This window comes from Kluyveromyces marxianus, chromosome 7 (genome assembly GCF_001417885.1).
Source record: "Kluyveromyces marxianus DMKU3-1042 DNA, complete genome, chromosome 7".
NCBI lineage: Eukaryota > Fungi > Ascomycota > Saccharomycetes > Saccharomycetales > Saccharomycetaceae > Kluyveromyces > Kluyveromyces marxianus.
In genome coordinates, this window is record NC_036031.1 from 527,513 (window position 1) to 551,025 (window position 23,513).

Below are 23,513 nucleotides of genomic sequence, written 5' to 3' on the forward strand. Positions count from 1 at the left end.
AAATGATATTTTCGTATTTTTATGTTTAATAAAGATTTGTAAATAGAATAATACCTTAAAACATTCTACAACTCTCTAATAAAGAAACCACTGAAAACATTCGTATACGTTTACCTATTTTTTAGCAGAGAGTAGATACTTTGGAATATATAGATATAGTGGTAATTTAGGCTTGGGCAACGTTATGAGGATATGTTGTAATGGTGCAATTTCTTTATAGATCTGGATGTGGTTGCGAGTGTAGTTATATGGAACTTTCTCTTTGTTCTAAATGCCACTTGAGTAGTTGCCAAGAATGTCAGGGCTATGAGATTATAGGCAAATATTGTCCACAATGCGAAAAGGATACCTCCAAGAAGGATGCAGTCTATTGCCACAGAAATTGCTTTCAGTGTCCCCGATGCAATATGTCGTTAAAGATCATCAGTAATAAGGAAGAGTCAGAAGCGGCGCCTAATAAGCGAAGCTATTCTTTTAAATGTCAAGGGTGTGATTGGTCCTACTGTACGTCTAAGGTTGAGAAGGTCAAGTCTTTAACTAAGTACGTTATGGAGTTGGAGTCACTTACAGAGTATCATAAGAGATTTCAGTCGCTATTAGAGTTTTACCAGACAAAGAATAGTGTCAGTAAGCTAATGGCCAAACAAGCCGCAATTGATTTCCAATCTCTAGACCGTAAGGGGCCTGATACATGGTGGAAGAGAATAGCCAACGGGGAATCACTTTGGAAGATAATGGATGAAGAGTCACCGATACAGTCAGAAACATTAATGGATGATGTCGACACGTTTCCCCGTTTATGTAAACTTCGGCCCAAGTATAACTACAGCTGTCCGTATTGCAAGCGATCTTTGACAAAACTGGACCCGAAAGCGGACGTGTTAAAGTGGCTTAAAACGTCGCCCGCATATAATGGTATACCGCGCATTTCAGTCATTTTCCATCCGATGTTGAAACAAAAATACCAGCAAAAGTTTCTTTTGGACGATTCGACCGTGTTATTGCATATGGAGAACACAAGGCAAGAGCACAATATGACTGTGAAAGTGAACGCAGAAGAGTCGCTTCTAGTTCCCGATTATGAGGTCAAAATTACATCCTCTAACTTGAAACAGTCAGGGTCCCATAAAGATCACGTTAAGCAGTTGCAAGGTATACTCCGATCGATGCCAACTTGTTTACTAGATACTTCGCCAGATGTTGACAAGCTTATGCGAGTAGAGAATACACGCCGACTGGGGCAATTGAACAAAGCTGTGACACAGCCTGTCGAATATTTACAGATTATAGATGAAGGTGATGGCTGGGTTGTTATCCCACTTAAAATAATCAATCGGAAATGCCAGTACGAATTGAACTTTTTAGTTCATTTCGATGACTGGGATATGGGAATTACCGGTACTTTGTATCTTTAGATAGTGGTGTTTATAAACCTCATCTCATATCGTATCTTTTATTTTGTATATATATTCATATACCGGAGCCCTGACACTTTTTCAATAAAGAGATGATCCTGCAGTTTTCGAAGGGTTTTTCATTAGAAAACAACAGATACAGAGAATATATATAATAAGGAAGACGCATCGTAACGGGTAGCTGCTGATGTACCATGTCGACTAACTCATTCAACGCTACAATTGCTCGGATTCTTCAAACTGAAGGTTTTCAAGACAAAAACACCAAAATTACAGAAGAATGCATGAAATTACTGGAGCCATACATAGAGTTACTGATAAGAGAAGGTGTGCTAAGGGCGCTGGAAAACAAAGATGAATCTTCGCCAGAGAATGTTCTGGAGTATACAGATCTGGAATCAGTAGCTGGTCTATTGTTGATGGATTTCCAATGAACATGCTATTGTCGCATGCTTACCTTCAAGCCATCTTTCTTTTTCTTGCCATGTTATGAAGTAGGAATAGTGCCGGTCTTTGAACTCGTTCAAACTTTATGTATACGCACATGCGCGCGAGCAGGCATATATAGGTATAAGTATACACGTATAGATTAACAATATTAATTAGAAGTTGCTTTCGAATGCGATTAAAGTAATATCAACACTCTATGTTTTTTATTTTTTAGCTCAGTGATGCTGTGCGTTTAGGCTACTCTACTCAGAACGGCCTTCAGGCAAATAATATACAAACCGAACCCATTCAACACGGACATTTTATCGTGATGGTATATATGTTGGAATCAATGTCTGGGGAAGCTGAAGATACAAGAAGAAGCAATTAACAAAAAAAAAAAGATTGCCCAGGATAAAAAAAATCTGGCTTGTATCTGTCGATAGAGGGATCAACTGAGTTTTGCTTGACTTCTGAATATTCCTGTTTATATTGAATAATCCATTGTACTTTTACAAATCGATTAAGTTGGGGTTATTGTTGTTGTTGTTGTTGCTGTTACTAGTGTTGTTTCCATATGAAGAGCCATTATGTTGAGAGCTTGATTGTCCTTGATTACCAAATCCGTAGCCAGTGTACGAGGGTGCAATACCGGAGCTAGGAATACCTGTGTACTGTGACGTTAAGAATGGGTTATGTTTAGGAGGATCATTTGTAACTTGCTTGTAACCAGTACCTTGTGAGTTGATGAAAGTGCCTGTTTTTGTGTGTTGGGCAGGTATTCTTGTTTGGCCAGTGTTACCAAAGGTATCAATCCCAGTACCAGATGCCAATAAATTGTTCAATTCACTGAATTTGTCGCTAATGGACTGGCTACCAGTCCTTTGTTCGGGAATACCGTTATTGTTGTTGTTGTTGTTGTTGTATGGGTTAGTGCTACTGATGTTCTGGTCTTGTTGGCTGTAAAGTGGTTGTTGTGGTACAGGAGATGGTGGGAGGTGTACTGGAGTAAAGTCTGGTTCTTCAGGTTCCTCGATTTCTTCTGGAGATGGAGGCTTATTCAACGAGAATGGATTGTTCGATCCTGATTGCAGGGACATCTGGTTCTGGAATTGCTGTTGTTGTTGTTGAGCCAAGAGTTGTTGCTGTTGTTGCTGGGCTAGCATTTGCTGTTGGGCAAGGTACTGCTGTTGGGCAGCCAAGTACTGCTGCTCTGCCATATACTGTTCTTGCTGTTGCTGTGCCAGCAATTGCTGCTGCTGGTATTGCAAATACTCTTCTGCAGAAATAGGGTTACCAAATATATCATAGTATGCTGCTTGTGGCTGCTGTTGCTGTTGCAATTGTTGCTGCTGTAGGAGCTGTTGCTGCTGCAATTGCTGTTGCTGCCACAGAGCTGCTTGCTGCTGCGCCTGCAACTGCTGCAACCTTCTCAACTCTTCTTCCTCCTTCGATAGCTCCAACGCCGCCTGCAAGTTCGGGTCATCGCCCTGCTCACGGCGACGTCTCTCCTCTTCTTCGGCCGTTAGCCTAGATTCCTCCAACGCCCGTTGCAAATCCTCATCGCTCTCGCCCTTTTCACGTCTTCTCCTTCCACCACGCTTCCTCCCCTTGAGCCTCATCATACGTTCCTCCCTGAGCCGCTCCTCATCCCTCAACAACGCCGTCAACTCCTTCGCCTTCACACGAACAATCTCCCCATCGTCAATCCCCGTGAGCTCATCTGAATGCGTGAACTCCCGCAACGTCTTAATGATATACAAGTTCTCCTTACACCAGAAAACACAGTTCTCAGATCCACACCTCACCAAGAAGTCAAGACACGTCAACGACTTCGCAACATGACGCCAGTTCCGGCCCTTATCGTTAAGCCTCTTGTCCAACATGTCCATAATCTCAAAAAACTCAACATTATCAAACGATCTCTCCGCCAACTCTTCAAGCTGATCCACAGAGGGCCCCTCCTTATCATTAGACGTCGCACTCCTCACCAAAACCTGCGCCTGAGAGTACCCATTGACTAAATTCTTGGCACTACGAAGTAAAGCTTTTGACATTTCTGATTCTAATTTCTGATTCTAATTTCACTTCCAATTCCCCTACTTGTTCCTCTATCGATCTGCAAGCTGTCACACTACTCTAATTCTAGCCTCGACTACGCCACTATGCCACTATGCCACTTCTCTCTACTCACAAATATCCTATATTTTATACAACTCCTATATCATTCATTAATTCATTCATTTATTCATGTTCACTATTTTCTATTTCCTATTTTCTATTCCATATTCTATTCTATATTAGTAGCACACTACATTTTCTACCAAATATGAAAATATGATTTCGCTCACACACTGTAGAAACTGTTTTACGCATACTAAGCCCAAGAAAAAAAAAAATACATAGATAGATAAATAAAAAAATAAAATAAAAAAAGAACGCCAGCTAGAGGCGAGCGAACGAATCTCTGGGCCAGCCAAAAAGCAGTTCTGTTCTGGCTTGGTTTGGTTTGGTTTTGGCTTGGGCTTGGGCTTGGGCTTCTATTTTTTTATTTTTTTCTTTCCTTCCCTAAAAAGGGCTGTGCAGTGTTGGTTGGAAGGACCAAGGGACCGAGGAAGCGAACGAGAAAAATAATAATAATAAAAAAAAAGGGGGTTGGTCTGGGCGGGGTAACCCCGAGATAGTAGTGGGTGGGTGGGTGTAGACAAATGGTTCGGTCACAGTCACGTGTGTTCTAAATAGAGCCACTTTGATTTTTTGGAGGTGTGGGTGTAGTGTTACCCGGTTATATCCGGGTAACGCGGGTAAATAGCGTGGTGGTGGTAGTGTTTTGGTACAGTCACGTGATTTGGTGAAGTTTTCATCGTTTCCTTCCAAAAAAAAAAAAAAAAAAAAAGGGCACACAGCCAGCAAGCCAGCAAGCCAGCATGGCATTGGAATTTTAAGGTACGTCATTTACCAACAGCAGAAGAAGAAGAAGAAGAGGAAGAAGAATGTGCGCCTTTACAGTAAACATAATTAATTTAATTGATATAAATGATATAATGATATAATACAGTCGGAATCTATATATACGGGTGACTGTATACTGGATCTGAATATGGAGCGTCGCTTGGACTGGCCTTTTATTATACATGCATTCAGGACTGTGGGAGTTGAACTTGAACTTGAAGTTGAACTGAAATGAATAGAATTAATTGAATCAAACTTGATTTTAACGAACTGCACCACCATGAAAATGGTAGAGGGGTATTAAGTGTTTGAAATGCTATTTAGACTATAGCAAGAACAAAGCAGCTAGGATTGAAGACAAGAATGTGAATGCACTCTTGGTGTTAATGGCAGCTGATCCTGCGTAAGTTTGGAATGTTTGAGTGCTTGAAGCTGGAGCTGAAGTGTAGACACTGATAGATGGGACACCGGTGGTGGTGGTCGATTCAGCAGCAGCTGGAGTTGTGGTTGTCAAAGTGGTTGCTCTTTGAGTACCTGGGGTAGTTGGAGCAGCTGGGGTACCTGGGGCAGCTGGTGTAGCTGGGGTACCTGGGGCAGCTGGTGTAGCTGGGGTACCTGGAGCAGCTGGAGCTGAAGAAGTACCTGGAGCAGCTGGAGCTGATGGAGTACCTGGGACAGCTGGAGCTGATGGAGTACCTGGAGCAGCTGGAGCTGAAGAAGTACCTGGAGCAGCTGGAGCTGATGGAGTACCTGGAGCAGCTGGAGCTGAAGAAGTACCTGGAGCAGCTGGAGCTGATGGAGTACCTGGAGCAGCTGGAGCTGAAGAAGTGCCTGGGGCAGCTGGAGCTGATGGAGTACCTGGAGCAGCTGGAGCTGATGGAGTACCTGGGGCAGCTGGTGTAGCTGGAGTGCTACAAATTGTGGTGGTCAACACAGTTACCGTTCCACTAGTCGTGTATGTAATAGTCTGGACAGTGGACGATGGGGTTGGTTCGGTTGTACTGGTTACACCGGTTGTGCCTGCAGTCGCGGTACAATCCTTATCACCACAATTGGTCACTGTCAAAGTCGTAGAAACTCCACTTGAAGTGTATGTAATAGTCTTGACAGTGGCCGATGGAGTTGGTTCAGTTGTGTCAGTTGTGGTGCTCACAGTAGCAGTAGCTGCAGAGGAAGTTTCCGTTTGAGAAGAAGTTGAAACACTGCTGCTTGAGTCAGATGTCAAAGAAGAAATAATTATCGAGCCAGATGGAATACTGGTACTAGATGTAGATTCTACCAGGCTTGGAGTATTAGAAGTTGAGACGATACTTGTTGTCCATTGACCTGGAGCAGACGATGTTGTCGTAGACACACTGGTAGTCGAAGGAATTGGACTTGAAGCGTTAGTGTACCAAATGAATGGTGAAGTGACTGGTGCTGAGCTAAACGAACTTAGAGTACTGACTCCACGGTTTGGATCCACAGTAGTAGGTGTAATTGGAACAGCTGGAGTACCTGGGGTAACTGGGGCTGAAGAAGTACCTGGAACAACTGGAGCTGATGGAGTACCTGGGGTAACTGGAGCTGAAGAAGTTCCTGGAACGACTGGAGCTGATGGAGTACCTGGGGTAACAGGAGCTGAAGAAGTTCCTGGAACGACTGGAGCTGATGGAGTACCTGGGGTAACTGGAGCTGAAGAAGTACCAGATGTTGTGGATGCAGTTAGGGTACTCACCTTTTCGCTTGGCGCCACGACAGTAGTAGTAGTAGTAATTGAGCTAGTAGCAGTAGAGCTGGTAGCAGTCGACTTCTCTGGAGTTGGTTGAACTGGAGTTGAGCTAGTAGCAGTAGAGCTGGTAGCAGTAGACTTCTCTGGAGTTGGTTGAACTGGAGTTGAGCTAGTAGCAGTAGAGCTGGTAGCAGTAGACTTCTCTGGAGTTGGTTCAACTGGAGTTGAGCTAGTAGCAGTAGAGCTGGTAGCAGTAGACTTCTCTGGAGTTGGTTGAACTGGAGTTGAGCTAGTAGCAGTAGAGCTGGTAGCAGTCGACTTCTCTGGAGTTGGTTCAACTGGAGTTGAGCTAGTAGCAGTAGAGCTGGTAGCAGTAGACTTCTCTGGAGTTGGTTGAACTGGAGTTGGCTTCACTGGAGTTGAACTGGATGAACCCTCGGTGGAAGTTTTCTCTTTTGGAGCCAAGGTTGTAGAAGTAGTTGAGCTAGTGGCAGTTGGCTTAACTGGAGTTGAGCTGGTCGCAGTAGACTTCTCTGGAGTTGGTTGATCTGGGGTTGGCTTAACTGGAGTTGAGCTGGTAGCAGTAGACTTCTCTGGAGTTGGTTGATCTGGAGTTGGCTTAACTGGAGTTGAGCTGGTAGCAGTAGACTTCTCTGGAGTTGGTTGATCTGGAGTTGGCTTCACTGGAGTTGAACTGGATGAACCCTTGGTGGAAGTTTTCTCTTTTGGAGCCAAGGTTGTAGAAGTAGTTGAGCTAGTAGCAGTTGGTTTAACTGGAGTAGGCTCCTTTGGAGTAGGTTGATCTGGAGTTGGCTTAGCTGGAGTTGGCTCCTTTGGAGTTGGTTCCTCTGGAGTTGGTTTAACTGGAGTTGGCTCCTTTGGAGTTGGTTCCTCTGGAGTTGGTTTAACTGGAGTTGGCTCCTTTGGAGTTGGTTCCTCTGGAGTAGGTTTAACTGGAGTAGGTTGATCTGGAGTTGGCTTAACTGGAGTTGGCTCCTTTGGAGTTGCGTTATCTGGAGTTGGTTCAACTGGAGTAGGCTTGTTTGGAGTAGGTTGATCTGGAGTTGGCTTAACTGGAGTAGTGGTAGATGACTTCAGAGTGACAGTCTTTTCCTTTGGATCCAGAGTTGTAGAAGAAGTTGTTTTCTTTGGAGTTGGCTTAGGGTCCACAGGTGGGTTTGGCTTAGGATCAACAGGTGGGTTTGGCTTTGGCTTAGGGTCCACTGGTGGGTTTGGCTTAGGATCAACAGGTGGGTTTGGCTTTGGCTTAGGGTCCACTGGTGGGTTTGGCTTAGGATCAACAGGTGGAGTTGGCTTAGGGTCCACTGGTGGGTTTGGCTTAGGATCAACAGGTGGGTTTGGCTTTGGCTTAGGGTCCACTGGTGGGTTTGGCTTAGGATCAACAGGTGGGTTTGGCTTTGGCTTAGGGTCCACTGGTGGGTTTGGCTTAGGATCAACAGGTGGAGTTGGCTTAGGGTCCACTGGTGGAGTTGGGGTGTATCGGCACACGGCAAAAAAGGGAGAATTATAGGGCGTTTCTCTCGGGCATTCGCCTTTTTGTGACGACTTCGATACTATGCCACAAAAATATGACAAATGATTAGCCTATACAGATAACACTAAAGACGTTATTAGGGTGTGTCAACACTTTCCGCTTTCGTTACAGGCACGCAGGGCTGATCTAAACCGAACTTGGCTGATTCTTCCCTTTTAGCTCCAATACAGCCAATGCCAATCAATACATAATAACATAATAGTAGCTCTAGTAGGCTGAAGATTATCGTTTCATTGCATGATTAATTTCTTTTTTTCTGAGACCACGTACGATCAGTATGTGAAAATGCCAAGTTATGCATGGGCTCCAAGAAAAAAGACGTAGTGCCCAAAGCCGAGAGATCATCCACATCCACACGAAAAGTCTTTTCTTTTCCAAATACCCCTCAGATCTTTGATTTGCTACGTACTTTTGTCTGTGGGATACGTTTTTTCCTTTTCAGATTCTCTAAAAAGGAACCCTCGCATTTGAAAATATGCGGAGAAGGTTCCTTCATCCATATTCATGGGTTTCCACTCAGACGCTCCTGTAGTACCTACATGGCATCCGTTTGTGCAGACATGTAGATCGTCGAGGCAAAGCGGATAAGATCGGGAAAAGACATTCAACAATTTTGTTGAACCCTCACTTAAAGTGTTGCAAGAGGTGATCTACATAGGCTAAAAAAAAGAAATTTTTTCATAAAAATATGCATCTTTGTGACAAAGACTCGCAGATTTTCCTCGTTCTAGAATGTATCGAAAGATATGTTCTAGATTTTTGAGATCTGATTTTTTGAATTCATCTTTGACGCGTTTGACAGATCCCAGTGGCTGATTAACTTGCAATCCCGTTATGGGGTAACCCATTGCCGATTCTACAGAAACTTCTAGGTTTCAATGTAGGCACATATCGCAAATCCGATATCCGAACCACATTGTAATCTTTTCTGAGGCAGGCGGTAATTTGAATTTTTTTACGATTGTGGGGCTCGGTGGGGCAGTGTGTCCGTGTAAGTATGTTCACGTAATCTTTGTGACTACATTTTTATTCTAGCTTTCTCCATTTAGATAACGGAACCGGCTATGATCAATCTAATCATTGATTCGAGGCCTTCAATTCTTTATTAATCTTTTTTTTTTCCTCATTCCTTGTGACTTGCCAACGGCGATTTTACGGCGAAAATGGTCCCAAAAAACACAACATATACATGTGAAGACACTAATGATAGTATTATTTTATTTTTTTTCATTTCAAGATGATTTACAGGAAAAAGTCTTGAGTTCCGAAGTTTGCCTATGAAAATAATTATACTGATAAGGATCGTTTGTTTGGCTACGTAGGAAAGTGGAAGTTCCAAAATAAAGATACAAAAATGTCATTTTTCGTCAAAATATGCCAAGTTTGGGACATTTTAATTTTGGAAAGGAAAGAAGTAAGGAACGGCATGTATGTATGTCGTAAGTAGGTATCATTCCAGGTAAACCTCACACGGACATTATCTTCTAGATTACATCAATTAAAATTTAAAATTTTGTTTGGTACGAAAAGATGTCATTTTGTGGTCCTCTGTGATCATTTTCAAAGGGGAATGAATAATTAATTATTGATATAATTAATTAATTAATGTTAATAGAAAACCGTTTGATTCATGCAAAGTTGAATCGGTAAACAGAAGCCCGTGCAGCCAGATTTTGCTTTTAATGTGGGACCTGTGTGTGTTCGTACTCACAGGACAGGGCAGGGCAGGGCAGGGCACAAACGGAACTGTACGGAACGGTACGGAAGTTGTTGTTTATTGTTTACCCGTTTGTGGCGCCCTTATCTTTGGTCAATGAGGTGAATCGTGCATGCGTGATAGTGTAACGTTCGAGCCATTGAACTTTTCTTTGCAAGGGATGTTCTTCTGTCCTGTTGCGGCAGCCATGCAAATCACGTATTTTAACTCTTTTAGTCAACCCCTTGGTTGTATATATTTATTTACCTTTTGTCTGTTGCAGTAAGAAAACCTGTATCGACTACGGGACTTTCTTCGTAACCGCGCATTCGTCTTGAAAATCAATGACAAACAAATGTACACGTTGGGCGAAAATACTACTCGAACGTGCAAAAAAAAAAAAAAAACGTTTTTTTCGTCACGTGAAGTGATTCTTATCTCTCGTTCAGGATGCTATATGAATTTCTTTTTACTTGTTTTTCTTTCTTGAGAAGATATATACATTTGTGTATTCGTTTAAAGTGACAATGGTAGAAATTTTTTTTTTTCCTTTCCTGAGCTTTAGTGAAAAAGTATCTAACCTTCACAGCACAACCGCTTTGATGCTCATCTCAGCTCATCTCATCGTTATTAAAGGTTTTACAAGTTCCTATTGCGTTACGCTTTCCAGAATAGCAAGAGACTCTACTGTGAAAAGTACACCTAAAACAACACACACAACATGCATTTGATGTACACTTTGGATGCCGAAGGCAAGAGAATTTACACTTTGAAGAAGGTGACCGAAAACAACGAGATCACCAAGTCTGCCCACCCAGCCAGATTCTCTCCAGATGACAAGTACTCCAGACAAAGAGTGACTTTGAAGAAGAGATACAATCTTTTACCAAACTAGAGGCCAATAAAAAAAAGGACTGGTGAGTAAGAGCATGCCTACCTCTACTCTGTCGCACTGTATATTAGAAAAGTAAAGCAAGTTATGAGTACCGACAAAAGTCCATTTGCGAGGATCACTGAATAATATAATAGCGGACCAAGTAAATGCGATATGTATTACAGACTATATAAAGAATAGAACCATAGTATTTTAATAATCATATTTTCGAATTGCATCATTTTTTTTTGTACATGGACATTTATCTCTGAAAGTTATTCTTTGATCAAATGTGACAAAATTATACAGTTATTTTAAAGTATGTATATATATATATGGGGGTAACACACATAACCTAATACTCAAAACTATGGTATTTATAGTGGCTCCTGTTTCTTCGAAGTCGCCTGCAACTGGAAATCAACAGATTCTCGATAGTTTTCGCACATTTGAGACATTAGCTCCAAATTCTTGTTCTTGCTGTTCACCCTTCGAAGCTCCTGGTTGAGGATCACCACGCTCTCGTTCAAACGCTCGACATTTCCAATTATTCTTGACAAAATATTACTCTGGACCTTCTCGTAAGGATTCTCCATGTTTGCTAGACCAACCAAAAAGAAGCACTCTAGATATATTCCCTTATTTCTCTCTCAACTGGATAGCACTCAAGCAATGAAGAACAGTATACATACGTTAAATGTATATCTCTATTAACAATAATGTTTTTGTTTTCATTTTTTAGGAAAAAAATAAAGTTGACGTACCCAACAAAGATCCATCGAGTATTTAGTTCTACGTCACCCTAACACAAACTCATGAGAGCAGTTAAACAAAGAACACAAATACAAGGACATTTGGAAAGTAGAAAATAGTAAAAGAGTATATCATCCAAAATTACATTTGCTATAATAGAACGGGGAAAACATCATTATTGTTTGTGATCACCACGCTCTTAAGTCTATGCTTTTTTTTTTTTTTTTTTGTTTGAACTCTCCTCGCAATAACTAGTTACGTTACTATTATTACAGACAATATCAACATTTTTTTTTTTCTTCCACGATTTTTGTAAATAAGATTGGAATCAACACAGAGTAAGTTAATTGAATTACAAAAGAGAGTTTTAGGATTTGGAGTCAAGAGTAGAAATAGAAAGGCACGATAGGATCAATTGCTGGTGAATTGGGCAAGAGGAAACCATTGACAGGGAGCACAAATCATCTTTCGTTAATTATGGACACGATTGATGTGCAGAACAAGGCATTTGTTGTGCGCTGGGTGAGAGTTTCCCAAGGTGACGTGGTTTCATTCCGGTTAAAGCCGTTGAAGAAATCTATCGGGTTTGGGATCTACAGACGGTTTGACGGTTCATCTAGCATTGATTTGAACAATCCAGACGAACGTACGCCTTCCAGTGCAAGTTCTACCCCTAGTATTAAGTATTCTTCAAATGCCAAGCCTCACCTTGCATTGGCCGATCATGACAAGGATAAAAATGTACCATTGCAGACGCGGTTGGTTCAGAGTGGGCTGGAAAAGGTGATATGGTATGGAACCATCTCTAACAATACTACGGTGGCAGAGTCTTTCGAGTCCACCTGTGAGAACTGCTACTACGCGTTCATTTTAGACAATACCACTTCGAAACAGACCAAGAAAAAATGTTTGTTTTCGGTGAGCATTAAGCCACCTGCCATTGTAGCTGATTCCTACGATGATGATGAAAGGTCCTTCATTTCGAATCAGGATGAGCCAGTGAGTAGTAATAACAACATAAACGACAGCAATGCAAATACTGCTTCCAGCGTCGCGCTTAATGGCAGCAACAATCCTACTACACTGAGTGTTAAACGTGCCTTAAACTATAGTCAGTCTTCATTCCACAATAACACTTCTTCATCATCATTGCCTTACCCTAATCAGCAATCACAATCTTATTCACAGATGAACTCCAGCTCTGTCTCGAATGCTGCAGATATACCTGGTGTGAATGCGTCATCCGTATCTGTTGGTGGTGTTAAACAATTAAGTCCAGCTTCTACGGCGACTACCGATCTTGATTTGAAGAACAGTAGGTATTTCCAAGGATATTTGCTAAAGAAGAAGAGAAAGAAGCTACAAGGGTTCACAAAGCGGTTTTTCAAACTTGACATTAAATATGGTATTCTTTCATATTATCTCAATTCTAAATCCCCAATGTGTCGTGGTGAAATTGTTATCCCCTTATCATCCGTAAGTGCTAACAAACAGACGAAGCTTATCATTATTGACTCTGGTATGGAAATCTGGATTTTGAAAGCACACGATCCAAAGGACTGGGAACAGTGGATATCGATGATCGAGTCTTGCTTCAAGCAAGAAGCTCCAACCTCATCACAAGATCACGAGTCACGTGATGTGGTTGGTGCACCTCTTGTTAAGACCCATGATACAGACACCACGAGTTTGCTTCGCAACTTAACGACTTTGAGAAAAAGGATAGAGGAGTGCAAGAACATGTCTCTATCATACTCTCCTACCCCAATTACATTAAGACCCCCAATGTCAGCTATTCAAGCTCCTACAAACGCTTCGAAACAAAGAAACGTTTCTCGATCATCCTCAGTGTCATCGTTTATGAACAACTTTTCTAGACAAAAGAACGGATCATTCACGGAACAAGGCACTTCATCACAAGCTCAAGGAGGTCAACTCTATAGTGATGCCTCAACACCAGCTTTGCCAGGATCTAGTGATCCACAACAACATTATCACCATGCGCTATACTATAAATTGGTCGAGTTAGAGAAGTTGGCAAAGCAGCTTGATGTTGAAACGAATCAAATAGCAGAAAGGTGGATGCCAAGATCTCCACCAGCTTCTATCTTTTCAGATGATGAATATTTTGATGCAAATGAGGAACCAATTATCACAATGTTGAATGATGATGTAGCATATGAAAATGATGTGAGACCTACATACAACATGCCTAAGGAAGAAGAGGAAGAAGAAGATGACGACGACGATGATGATGAGGGAGAAGAAGAAGAAGAAGAAGAAGAAGAAGAAGAGGAAGAAGATAGAGCTACTACAACCACTAATGAATTTATGACCCCAGCCGATAGAAAGCGACAAGTATCGACAGAAACGCAGATCGTAAAATCCCAAGAGGTAGATCTTTCGCCATTACCAATTAACCACCAGGTAAAGCGTCGCAATGACATAAAAGCGGCAACATCATCACCTCCTAGCTTATTATCGTTTTTGCGTAAAAACGTCGGTAAGGATCTATCCAGTATTTCAATGCCGATTAGCATAAATGAGCCGGTTTCCATTTTACAAGTGCTTTCGGAAGCATTCGAATACAGCTGGCTACTTAACAAAGCGGCCGAAGTTCAATCCGACGAAGTGCAAAGGTTGAAGTATATCAGTGCATTTGCCTTGTCCTACATGTCGATCCACAGGCAAAAGACAAGATCATTACGTAAGCCATTCACACCATTATTGGGAGAAACGTATGAGTTGGTACGTGAGGACATGGGGTTCAGATTAATATCCGAAAAGGTCTGCCATAAGCCACCTGTATTTGCCTCATATACAGAACACCGGAGCTGGAAATGTGGATATACCTTAACACCTGTGCAAAAGTTTTGGGGAAAATCTATCGAGTTTACAAACGAAGGACAGTTCGAGCTAACCTTTAGCGATGTTGACACCAAGTACAAATGGGCTCAGCCAACACTAGTTCTCAAAAACATCATTGCTGGTGAGCGATACATGGAACCCACTAACCAGTTTACCATTACAAGTTCTAAAAACATCAAATCTATTATTGCTTTTAAATCTGGTGGCATGTTTAGTGGCAGGTCCGAAGATGTTGATGTCACAATCGTAGACGATAAAGGCAAAAAGTTGGGATCTCTGAAGGGCCAATGGACCAAGGGGATGCACGATGTGGATACCGGCGAAGAGATATGGAAGTGCGGCCCGCTGCTACCAAACAGCGAAAAGAAATACGGCTTTACCGTTTTCACGTCAAATCTCAACGAGATCACCGAAATCGAAAAAAATCACATCCCATGTACCGACTCAAGGCTAAGACCCGACATTCGTATGTATGAAAATGGCAATGTCAAAGAAGCAGAAGAGATGAAGCTATCCTTGGAGCAAAAACAACGTGACAGAAGAGAAAAGGGCAACGATGTACAACCCCAGTATTTCAAGCAGGTAAAACCATCCAAGTGGGTGCCTATACTGGACAAAAACGGCTACTGGGAAAAAAGAAAGAAACAAGATTGGTCCTCCTCCAAACCATTATGGTAAAGCAATGAACACCAAAAGCCTTACTACAAAATGACCAAATACAGAATTCTAATGAGCACTCCGAACCAAAACGTTACTTACAAACCGTCTGATACAAAAACAACAGCAACAACTTTCAACACATGGCCGGCCGATCACTGTTCCTATATCGGTACATAAACGTTGCAACCCATACTACTTGCACTGTAGCTTCTATAAAGTTCATATGTAATTAATTAGCTCCGCATGAGACCTTCTTAACAAAATAGTATATTCTGTTCATTTATTAACAACACAAGGGTTCACCCACCTCATCTGATCTCCTTTTGATAGCCAAAGAAAGAAAAGTTACACACACACACACACACACGCACACTATCTTCGAAAGATATTTCCCATTCATTATTAATTGCCAAGTGTCTTGACTTCCCCTCAACACTCATGGCACCTCCCTCGACCATCATCTTGCAGCATAGCCAAGAAGTAACCCACGTGCGGTCACATGGTCACATAACAAAATAATCACATACAAACGCATACAGAAAAAGAAATTAACGTAGTGTCTTTGTTTTTTTTTTTTATTTTACCTATAATATTTTTATACTCTTCATTTTCCTATTGCGCAGTTCCCGTCAGCCGCGCCCCACGTTTTCCTTCGATAGTCACCGACAGAACGCTAGTAAAAAAAAGAGTTTGGTCCCTTGAACACCCACACATCTGACATTTCCCAAGCTTCCCAAGCTTACCAAGGATTGATTGAATCCTCGATGCCACCGTAAACACTTCAAGGGCCTCTTGACCAAGCCAAAACCAAACCTAAAATGATCTGGCCGGAGATTAGTCCGTTAGCAACTTCTACAAGTGGCTCTCGCTAATCAAACAGAAATCACAGTACTTCGATTCTGCGATTTTCTATTCTATCTAATGATTTGAGTAGAATAGTTGCACCCTTTGTGAAGACCACATGGGCCTCCCCGTGCCATGGCACGGACTACACCACAGCTTAATTGCATTTTCATGCGGCGTGGATTGTTGTGTTGCTGCCGTTGCCTAGAAAAATGCGCATTGCCAATGCTTGTCGTTTCCCTGTTCCTTTTATTTTCATTTTTTTCCATTTTCTATATTGACCTTTTCTTGAGAAGTCGTGTGCGAGGTCGTCTAGGAGGCACGTTTTTCATCAATCAAATATCAATTAATTAACTTACTTGCCCATGAGAGGATTAATCGAATATGCGATGAGCCATACAACGAAAAGGGAAGATATGGATGCACGGTAGGCATGTGTGTGTGTGTGTGTCTGTTGTATAATGTAGTAGTAATAGAGGGGTCGGTTCTTTTTCGAGTGCATCCATTCTTCTGTTCAATGGCCGGGATAATGACGGCCAGTGTCAATGTGTGTGTATATATAAGAGTAGGTCATGATAAGGTTTCAGGTATCAACGTTTTGGAACTAAACCTTCTTATGTTGTAGATTCTCTCTCATACAACTTGTTCTATCCACTAAGGTCAAGTAAATAACTAAAACCTCCAACGGACAAATAATATACGATGGAAAACAAAGAAGAGGAAAAGGTCTATGTTAAGACTGCCGGTGGTAACGCTGCTTTCCACAACTACATTAATGATTTTGCCCACATCGAGGATCCTCTGGAAAGAAGAAGATTGGCCTTGAATAAGATTGACAATGCAAGCTTTGGATGGTACCACATCCGTGCTATTTGTGTTGCTGGTGTTGGTTTCTTGACAGATTCTTACGATATTTTCGCTATTAACTTGGGTGTTTCCATGATTGAATTCGTTTACTGGAAGGGTAAGATGCCTTCTTCCACATCTACCTTGATTAAGGTTTCTACTTCTGTTGGTACTGTTCTTGGTCAATTTGGTTTCGGTGTTTTGGCTGATGTCGTTGGTCGTAAGAAGATTTACGGTACTGAATTGATTGTTATGATTGCTGCTACTGTCTTGCAATGTACTTTGGGTCACTCCCCAGCAGTTAACTTTGTTGCCGTGTTTGTATTTTACAGAATTATTATGGGTATTGGTATCGGTGGTGACTACCCATTGTCTTCCATTATCACTTCTGAATTCTCTACTACCAAATGGAGAGGTGCCATCATGGGTGCTGTCTTTGCCAACCAAGCCTTCGGTCAAATTGCTGCCGGTATCATCGCTCTGATTTTGGTTGCTGCTTACAAGTCCAAGTTGGAACACTTCACTGGTGCCACCTGTGACGCTGAATGTATTAGAGCTTGTGACCAAATGTGGAGAGTTTTGATCGGTATGGGTTGTGTTCCAGGTTGTGTTGCTTTGTACTTCAGATTGACCATCCCAGAATCTCCTCGTTACACCTTCGATGTTGAAGTTGACATCAACAAGGCCGCTGCTGACGCTGCTAAGTTCACTTCTGGTGAACACGGTAATGCCGACACCGAAGACATTGCTAGATTGGAAAGAGCCCCAACTGCCGTTGAAGCTATGGAAATCAAGCCACCAGCTGCCTCCTTCGGTGACTTCTGCAGACATTTCAGACAATGGAAGCACATGAAGATCATTCTAGGTACCTCTCTATCCTGGTTCTTCCTTGACGTTGCCTTTTACGGTATTTCTTTGAACTCTGCTGTTATTTTGCAAACTATTGGTTACGCTAGTTCTAAGGATGTCTACAAGAAGTTGTACAACTCCGCTGTTGGTAACTTGATTTTGATTTGTGCCGGTTCTCTGCCAGGTTACTGGGCTTCCGTTGCCACCATCGACACCATTGGTAGAAAGCCAATCCAAGTCGGTGGTTTCATCATCTTGACCATTTTGTTCTGTATTATCGGTTTCCGTTACGATCAATTAGGTGACCATGGTTTGTTGGCCTTGTACGTCTTGTGTCAATTCTTCTTCAACTTTGGTCCAAACGTTACTACCTTTATTGTTCCAGGTGAAGCCTTCCCAACCAGATACAGATCTACTGCCCATGGTATCTCTGCAGCTTCTGGTAAGATTGGTTCCATTATTGCTCAAACTGCTCTAGGTACTCTAATCGACCACAACTGTAAGAAGGACCACAAGAAGACCAACTGTTGGTTGCCACACGTTATGCAAATCTTCGCTTTGTTCATGTTGTGTGGTATTTTCTCCTCCTTGTTGATTCCAGAAACAAAGAGAAAGACCTTGGAACAAATCAGTGAAGAATATCACGGTGAAATCGATCCATCGAGATATGCTACTCCTTCAGGTAAGGCACATGATTCTGCTTCTTCTCAAATTGAAACAGTATAGTATTAATACTAGCAACAAATACCAATTATTATATTTGGTGCACTTTTCGATTATCAATCCTCCCAAAGGCTTGTCTTGGCCTTAATACATTCCTTTCTCTAATAAATAAGTCAGGACATTAATAATTTCTCAGAGACGAGATACAGATCGAAACAAATTAAACAGATAATACCGGTAATTCTGTGGGTATGCTAACTACCAACTTATAAGTATCCTTCCCTTGTACATTAGCCACTTAATATATAGTTTGCATTCCTTTTCGTCCTTATTTAAGTGAAAAACATTTGTTCTTTCGTATCTCGATTTTCCCTTCTTTACTTAACACTTCCTCTAAAGTATAAAAAGTATTATTGGCTTGTTGATATACATCTTATCTTTATCATCTTTATTATAACCATCTATTCATATTGAGCAAATGTTCGACATTATTTTATTTTTTATTTTTTATTTTGCTCTTTCTTATTGCGCTTGTCAACCAGTTAGTTTACCCAATAATGATGACAACCTCTCCCTCTCTCTCTCTCTTGATGTTTGAAAATTGTCAGGAAAAATATTGGCTTGATGATCTTGATCCACTCACGTGACCACAATATACGATGTATGTTATACGATATATTGAAGTACCTATCTGAGTGAGCCGGGTAAATGTAAATGTAACTTATTACCCGATTTGGAATATTTGTATCACTTTGTCTGCACGTGATCACTCCTAAGAGTTTTTTGTGGAAAAACGTAAACAAACAAAAAAACAAAAATAATGTTTTAAGAGGAAAACAAATGGTTTTAATAAACAATCTAAAGTTAATCTATTGAAGCGCATTGAAGTTACTTTTAGACTAGCGATATTGTGTTTTAATTGAATAGTTTATAGAAGTACTGAAACTTTTCCTACTATCACAGCAGTAACGATGAGAGAAGTTATCAGTGTTAACGGTATGTGAAAGCATTGGGTTATTATAATAGAGTTATGGGATCTGACGATTATGAAACAAAAGCAAACGTGTACTTTGGACCGAGCAAGCAACTACAGTGGCGAAGTTGTACCAGGAGATACATAATTTAGTAAGATTGGATGTTAGTTGGACAATCATTTTAAGATTTGCCACGTCTTTTTGATATTATACACGTATATCAATTAATCAGGAATGAATATTGTATTTGACAAATGCTACTTATTTGCTTAACTAAATGTACAATGGCTTGTTCTCGTTTTTGAAGTTTCGTATTCCAAAGGTTCTCAATGTCAAGAAACGGATTTACTAACAATAATTTACATTTTTTAATTAATCGATAAAACCTAAGCGCGTTTTGGTTTCATAGTGCCATTGCATTATGAATCCGTATTAGCTTTGTGTTTGATTAATTAAGAGTAAAATATCGGGATCAGTCGGTCAAGCTGGTTGTCAAATTGGTAACGCTTGTTGGGAATTATACTCCCTAGAGCATGGTATTGCTCCAGATGGTTATTTACAAGATGGTTTGAAGAAACCTACAGGTGGCGAAGAAGGTTTTTCTACATTCTTCAATGAGACTGGTAGTGGTAAGTTTGTGCCCCGTGCTGTTTATGTTGACTTGGAACCAAATGTGATTGATGAGGTTCGTACAGGTGCATACAGAGACTTTTTCCACCCAGAACAATTGATTAGCGGCAAAGAAGATGCTGCTAATAATTATGCTCGTGGTCATTACACTGTCGGTAGAGAACTATTGGATGAGATTCTGGACAGAGTAAGAAAGATTTCTGACCAATGTGATGGATTACAAGGGTTCTTGTTCACCCATTCCTTGGGTGGTGGTACTGGTTCTGGTTTAGGTTCTTTATTATTGGAACACTTGTCCCTAGATTATGGTAAGAAGTCAAAGCTTGAATTTGCTGTATACCCAGCTCCTCAAGTTTCCACCTCTGTGGTAGAACCATACAATACTGTGTTGACCACTCACACTACCTTAGAACACGCAGACTGTACGTTTATGGTGGACAATGAAGCAATTTATGATATGTGTAAGAAGAACTTAGATATCCAAAGACCAAGTTTCTCCAACTTGAACAACTTAATTGCCCAAGTTGTTTCTTCTGTGACTGCCTCTTTGAGATTTGACGGTTCTTTGAACGTGGATTTAAACGAATTCCAAACCAATTTAGTTCCATACCCAAGAATCCATTTCCCACTAGTGTCATATGCCCCAATACATTCCAAGAGTAAAGCCCATCATGAATCTAACTCTGTATCAGAGATCACAAATGCTTGTTTCGAGCCTGGTAACCAAATGGTTAAGTGTGATCCTAGAACAGGAAAATACATGGCTACATGTTTATTATATAGGGGTGACGTTGTTACCAGGGATGTTCAAAATGCTGTTGCTCAAATCAAGACAAAGAAAACTGTTCAATTGGTGGATTGGTGTCCAACCGGTTTCAAGATTGGTATTTGCTACCAAGCTCCAACTGCTACACCAAATTCTCAATTATCCGCCGTTAACAGAGCTGTTTGTATGCTATCCAACACTACTGCTATTGCTGATGCCTGGAAGAGAATTGATAAGAAGTTCGATCTAATGTACGCAAAGCGTGCTTTCGTTCACTGGTACGTCGGTGAAGGTATGGAAGAGGGTGAGTTCACTGAAGCTAGAGAGGACTTAGCTGCCTTAGAGAGAGACTACTACGAAGTTGGTGCCGACTCTTATGCTGACGAAGAATTCTAAAACTATTAAGACTAATAATATCTATCACTACTACAATCAATGTTTTTTTTCTTCTGCTTTCTCTTTTGTGTGCCCATTTTTAAAACACAAAACTAATCTTACTATTCCTTATACCTGATATTATTGAAAATACAATACCCCCCTCTTCTCTCTGTACCTCATTGAGTTTCAGCCCTCTTAACATCTGAATATTAGAAAATAATATTATCAATATTAATAATGTAAGAATCACTAAGTAACAAATCCTAAGCTTAAAGCCTAATTATCTGATTCTCTCAGCACAAACTAGTTTTATATTGGATCGCTACAGTTAATTGCCTCCAAAAGTATAGCATTAGTAGAAAAAGACACATGAATTTATACCCCCATCATTCTTGCCGTCTATCCTTATGTTCTGACTAACCTGATCTATAACAATCTGCTAGTTATTCTTGGACAACAAGCATTGTTTTCCTATTAAATAGCTATACGAGACATTAGATTATGAGCAGCTGTGAGACTAGCGTTTTTAAGGTAGAAGCAAAGATCCAACCAAATATCGCCAAGAATTTTCTACAGATCTCCACTTCTAAAACCCTTGATATGTTATGGTAGAGGGCGGTCGTACCTTTTCCTTATAGTTTTAGTATTGTTATTGTATATGCCATAGAATATTCAAGTAAAATAGACTCATAAAAAAAAAAAACTGAAATAACAAAATATTATGTTTTATTACATCAGATTTGAGAAAAGCCTACGAAGGTACAGGAGCTTGCTACAGCCAAACCAGAGACTAATAGTAAACTCCTCCACATATGTCATTGGAGTCAGTAACGGGTATTTCCCGTTCTAATTTTGTTTTCAAAAATTGGGCCGGCATTTATTCGTGTAAACCACAACTATACTTTCAGCCTAATTCCATCGATGAAGTAGTTGACATCGTAAAAGCTGCTATAGAACAGGGAAAGACAATTGTCACCGTTGGCTCTGGGCATTCGCCTAGTGACATGTGTATTACTGATCAATGGTTGATGAACTTGGATAATTTGAATAGGGTCATTCATTTTGAAGAAAACGAAAAGGGTTTATATGCGGACGTGACCGTTGAAGCTGGTTTAAGAGTTTATCAACTAAGTGAGATCCTTTCTGAAAGGGGATATGCTATTCAGAATTTAGGTTCAATTTCAGAACAGAGTGTTGCTGGTATTATTTCTACCGGTACCCACGGTTCTTCTCCATACCACGGTTTAGTTTCCTCCCAGTATGTTAATTTGACCATTGTTAATGGTAAGGGTGAAGTAGTGTTTTTGGATTCTGAACACGAACCAGAAGTATTTAGAGCTGCATGCTTATCTTTGGGTAAAATTGGTATCATAGTTAAGGCTACAATTAGAGCTATTCCTGCGTTTAACATTAAATCGACGCAGGAAGTGATCAACTTCGAAACACTATTGAACAACTGGGAAACCATTTGGACGTCTAGTGAATTCATTAGATGTTGGTGGTATCCATACACTAGGAAGGTTATTTTATGGAGGGGGTCTAAGACAGAAGAACCTCTGACTGCACCAAGAAAATCATGGTGGGGTAGCACATTAGGCCGTTTCCTTTATGAGTCTTTGATTTGGTTGAGTGTCAAGATATACCCAGGTTTGACACCATATGTCGAGTCTTTTGTTTTCCACCAACAGTACGGTAGAGTCGAAACTTATGGTAGTGGTGACATTGCAGTACAAAGTTCTATCGACGGTTTGAATATGGACTGTCTATTTTCCCAATTTGTCGATGAATGGGGCTGTCCTCTAAACAATGGTCCAGAAGTTCTACGTTCTTTAGATCATTCAATTACCCAAGCCGCTCAAAACAAGGAGTTTTTCGTACATGTGCCAGTTGAAGTTCGTTGTTCAAACACAACTCTTCCATCTTCAGAACCTGATTATTCCAATAGAACTGAGACATCTGCTGGTCCAGTCTTTGGTAACATCTTAAGACCTTTCCTTGATTCCACTCCTCGTCATTTAAGATACGCTCCACTGTCTGATGTCACCAATTCCCAACTAACCTTGTACATTAATGCAACAATTTATAGGCCATTCGGCTGCAATGCTCCAATACACAAATGGTTTACTCTTTTCGAGGACACCATGGGTGCCGCCGGTGGTAAGCCTCACTGGGCAAAGAATTTCTTAGGTTCCACTTCTATGGCTGCTGGTAAGGTCAAGGATGAAACGGAATACCTTGACTATGAAATGAGAGGTATGGCTACAAAGATTAAGGAATGGTACGGCGAAGATCTACTGAAATTCCGTGAAGTTAGAGAGCAACAAGATCCTCACAACATCTTTTTAGCAAACAAGGAATGGGCTATTCGTAATGGTATCGTCGATATCGAATAGTTGTAACGCTGCTGCTGCTGCTGCTGCTGCTGCTGCTGAGATTTGCGCTTTTTTAACTATAAGCTTTGCTTATCTTCTTTTTGTTTGAACTCTACTTAAAACTAGACTACTACTCTATTTTATATTACTGAAATACTCACTCTCACTAATCACACACATGATATACAGTTGAGTACGTGAGTGTTTGTCCCTCACTTATATATATATATATATAATCATCTAAATCGTTTAGTTATACTGTTTTCCTATAATTTTTTT

At 40.8% G+C, this 23,513-nt stretch overlaps 9 protein-coding genes across 9 annotated transcripts; 7 read left to right on the plus strand and 2 right to left on the minus strand.

The window, feature by feature from the left end:
- Positions 1-200: 200 nt before the first annotated feature.
- On the plus strand, positions 201-1,415 carry KLMA_70252 (uncharacterized protein; the record flags this gene model as incomplete). Its single annotated transcript, XM_022821510.1, has 1 exon — positions 201-1,415. The coding sequence occupies one exon, from the start codon at positions 201-203 to the stop codon at positions 1,413-1,415; it is 1,215 nt and encodes a 404-aa protein (XP_022677864.1).
- Positions 1,416-1,609: 194 nt separating this feature from the next.
- Positions 1,610-1,849, plus strand: MHF2 (Mhf2p; the record flags this gene model as incomplete). Its single annotated transcript, XM_022821511.1, has 1 exon — positions 1,610-1,849. The coding sequence occupies one exon, from the start codon at positions 1,610-1,612 to the stop codon at positions 1,847-1,849; it is 240 nt and encodes a 79-aa protein (XP_022677865.1).
- Positions 1,850-2,356: 507 nt separating this feature from the next.
- Positions 2,357-3,901, minus strand: ENT1 (epsin; the record flags this gene model as incomplete). Its single annotated transcript, XM_022821512.1, has 1 exon — positions 2,357-3,901. One exon carries the CDS (start codon positions 3,899-3,901, stop codon positions 2,357-2,359), a length of 1,545 nt encoding a protein of 514 aa, XP_022677866.1.
- Positions 3,902-10,479: 6,578 nt separating this feature from the next.
- Positions 10,480-10,653, plus strand: NOP10 (snoRNP complex protein NOP10; the record flags this gene model as incomplete). Its single annotated transcript, XM_022821513.1, has 1 exon — positions 10,480-10,653. The coding sequence occupies one exon, from the start codon at positions 10,480-10,482 to the stop codon at positions 10,651-10,653; it is 174 nt and encodes a 57-aa protein (XP_022677867.1).
- A 356-nt stretch (positions 10,654-11,009) lies between these two features.
- Positions 11,010-11,228, minus strand: DAD4 (Dad4p; the record flags this gene model as incomplete). The annotated part of the gene is made up of 1 exon (XM_022821514.1): positions 11,010-11,228. One exon carries the CDS (start codon positions 11,226-11,228, stop codon positions 11,010-11,012), a length of 219 nt encoding a protein of 72 aa, XP_022677868.1.
- Positions 11,229-11,862: 634 nt separating this feature from the next.
- On the plus strand, positions 11,863-14,931 carry OSH3 (oxysterol-binding protein related protein OSH3; the record flags this gene model as incomplete). The annotated part of the gene is made up of 1 exon (XM_022821515.1): positions 11,863-14,931. The coding sequence occupies one exon, from the start codon at positions 11,863-11,865 to the stop codon at positions 14,929-14,931; it is 3,069 nt and encodes a 1,022-aa protein (XP_022677869.1).
- A 1,527-nt stretch (positions 14,932-16,458) lies between these two features.
- On the plus strand, positions 16,459-18,177 carry PHO84 (phosphate transporter PHO84; the record flags this gene model as incomplete). Its single annotated transcript, XM_022821516.1, has 1 exon — positions 16,459-18,177. One exon carries the CDS (start codon positions 16,459-16,461, stop codon positions 18,175-18,177), a length of 1,719 nt encoding a protein of 572 aa, XP_022677870.1.
- Positions 18,178-19,085: 908 nt separating this feature from the next.
- TUB1 (tubulin alpha chain) lies at positions 19,086-20,880 on the plus strand (the record flags this gene model as incomplete). Its single annotated transcript, XM_022821517.1, has 4 exons — positions 19,086-19,110; positions 19,565-20,140; positions 20,195-20,453; positions 20,520-20,880. The coding sequence occupies 4 exons, from the start codon at positions 19,086-19,088 to the stop codon at positions 20,878-20,880; spliced, it is 1,221 nt and encodes a 406-aa protein (XP_022677871.1).
- A 794-nt stretch (positions 20,881-21,674) lies between these two features.
- ALO1 (D-arabinono-1,4-lactone oxidase) lies at positions 21,675-23,255 on the plus strand (the record flags this gene model as incomplete). The annotated part of the gene is made up of 1 exon (XM_022821519.1): positions 21,675-23,255. The coding sequence occupies one exon, from the start codon at positions 21,675-21,677 to the stop codon at positions 23,253-23,255; it is 1,581 nt and encodes a 526-aa protein (XP_022677872.1).
- Between the last annotated feature and the right edge of the window lie 258 nt (positions 23,256-23,513).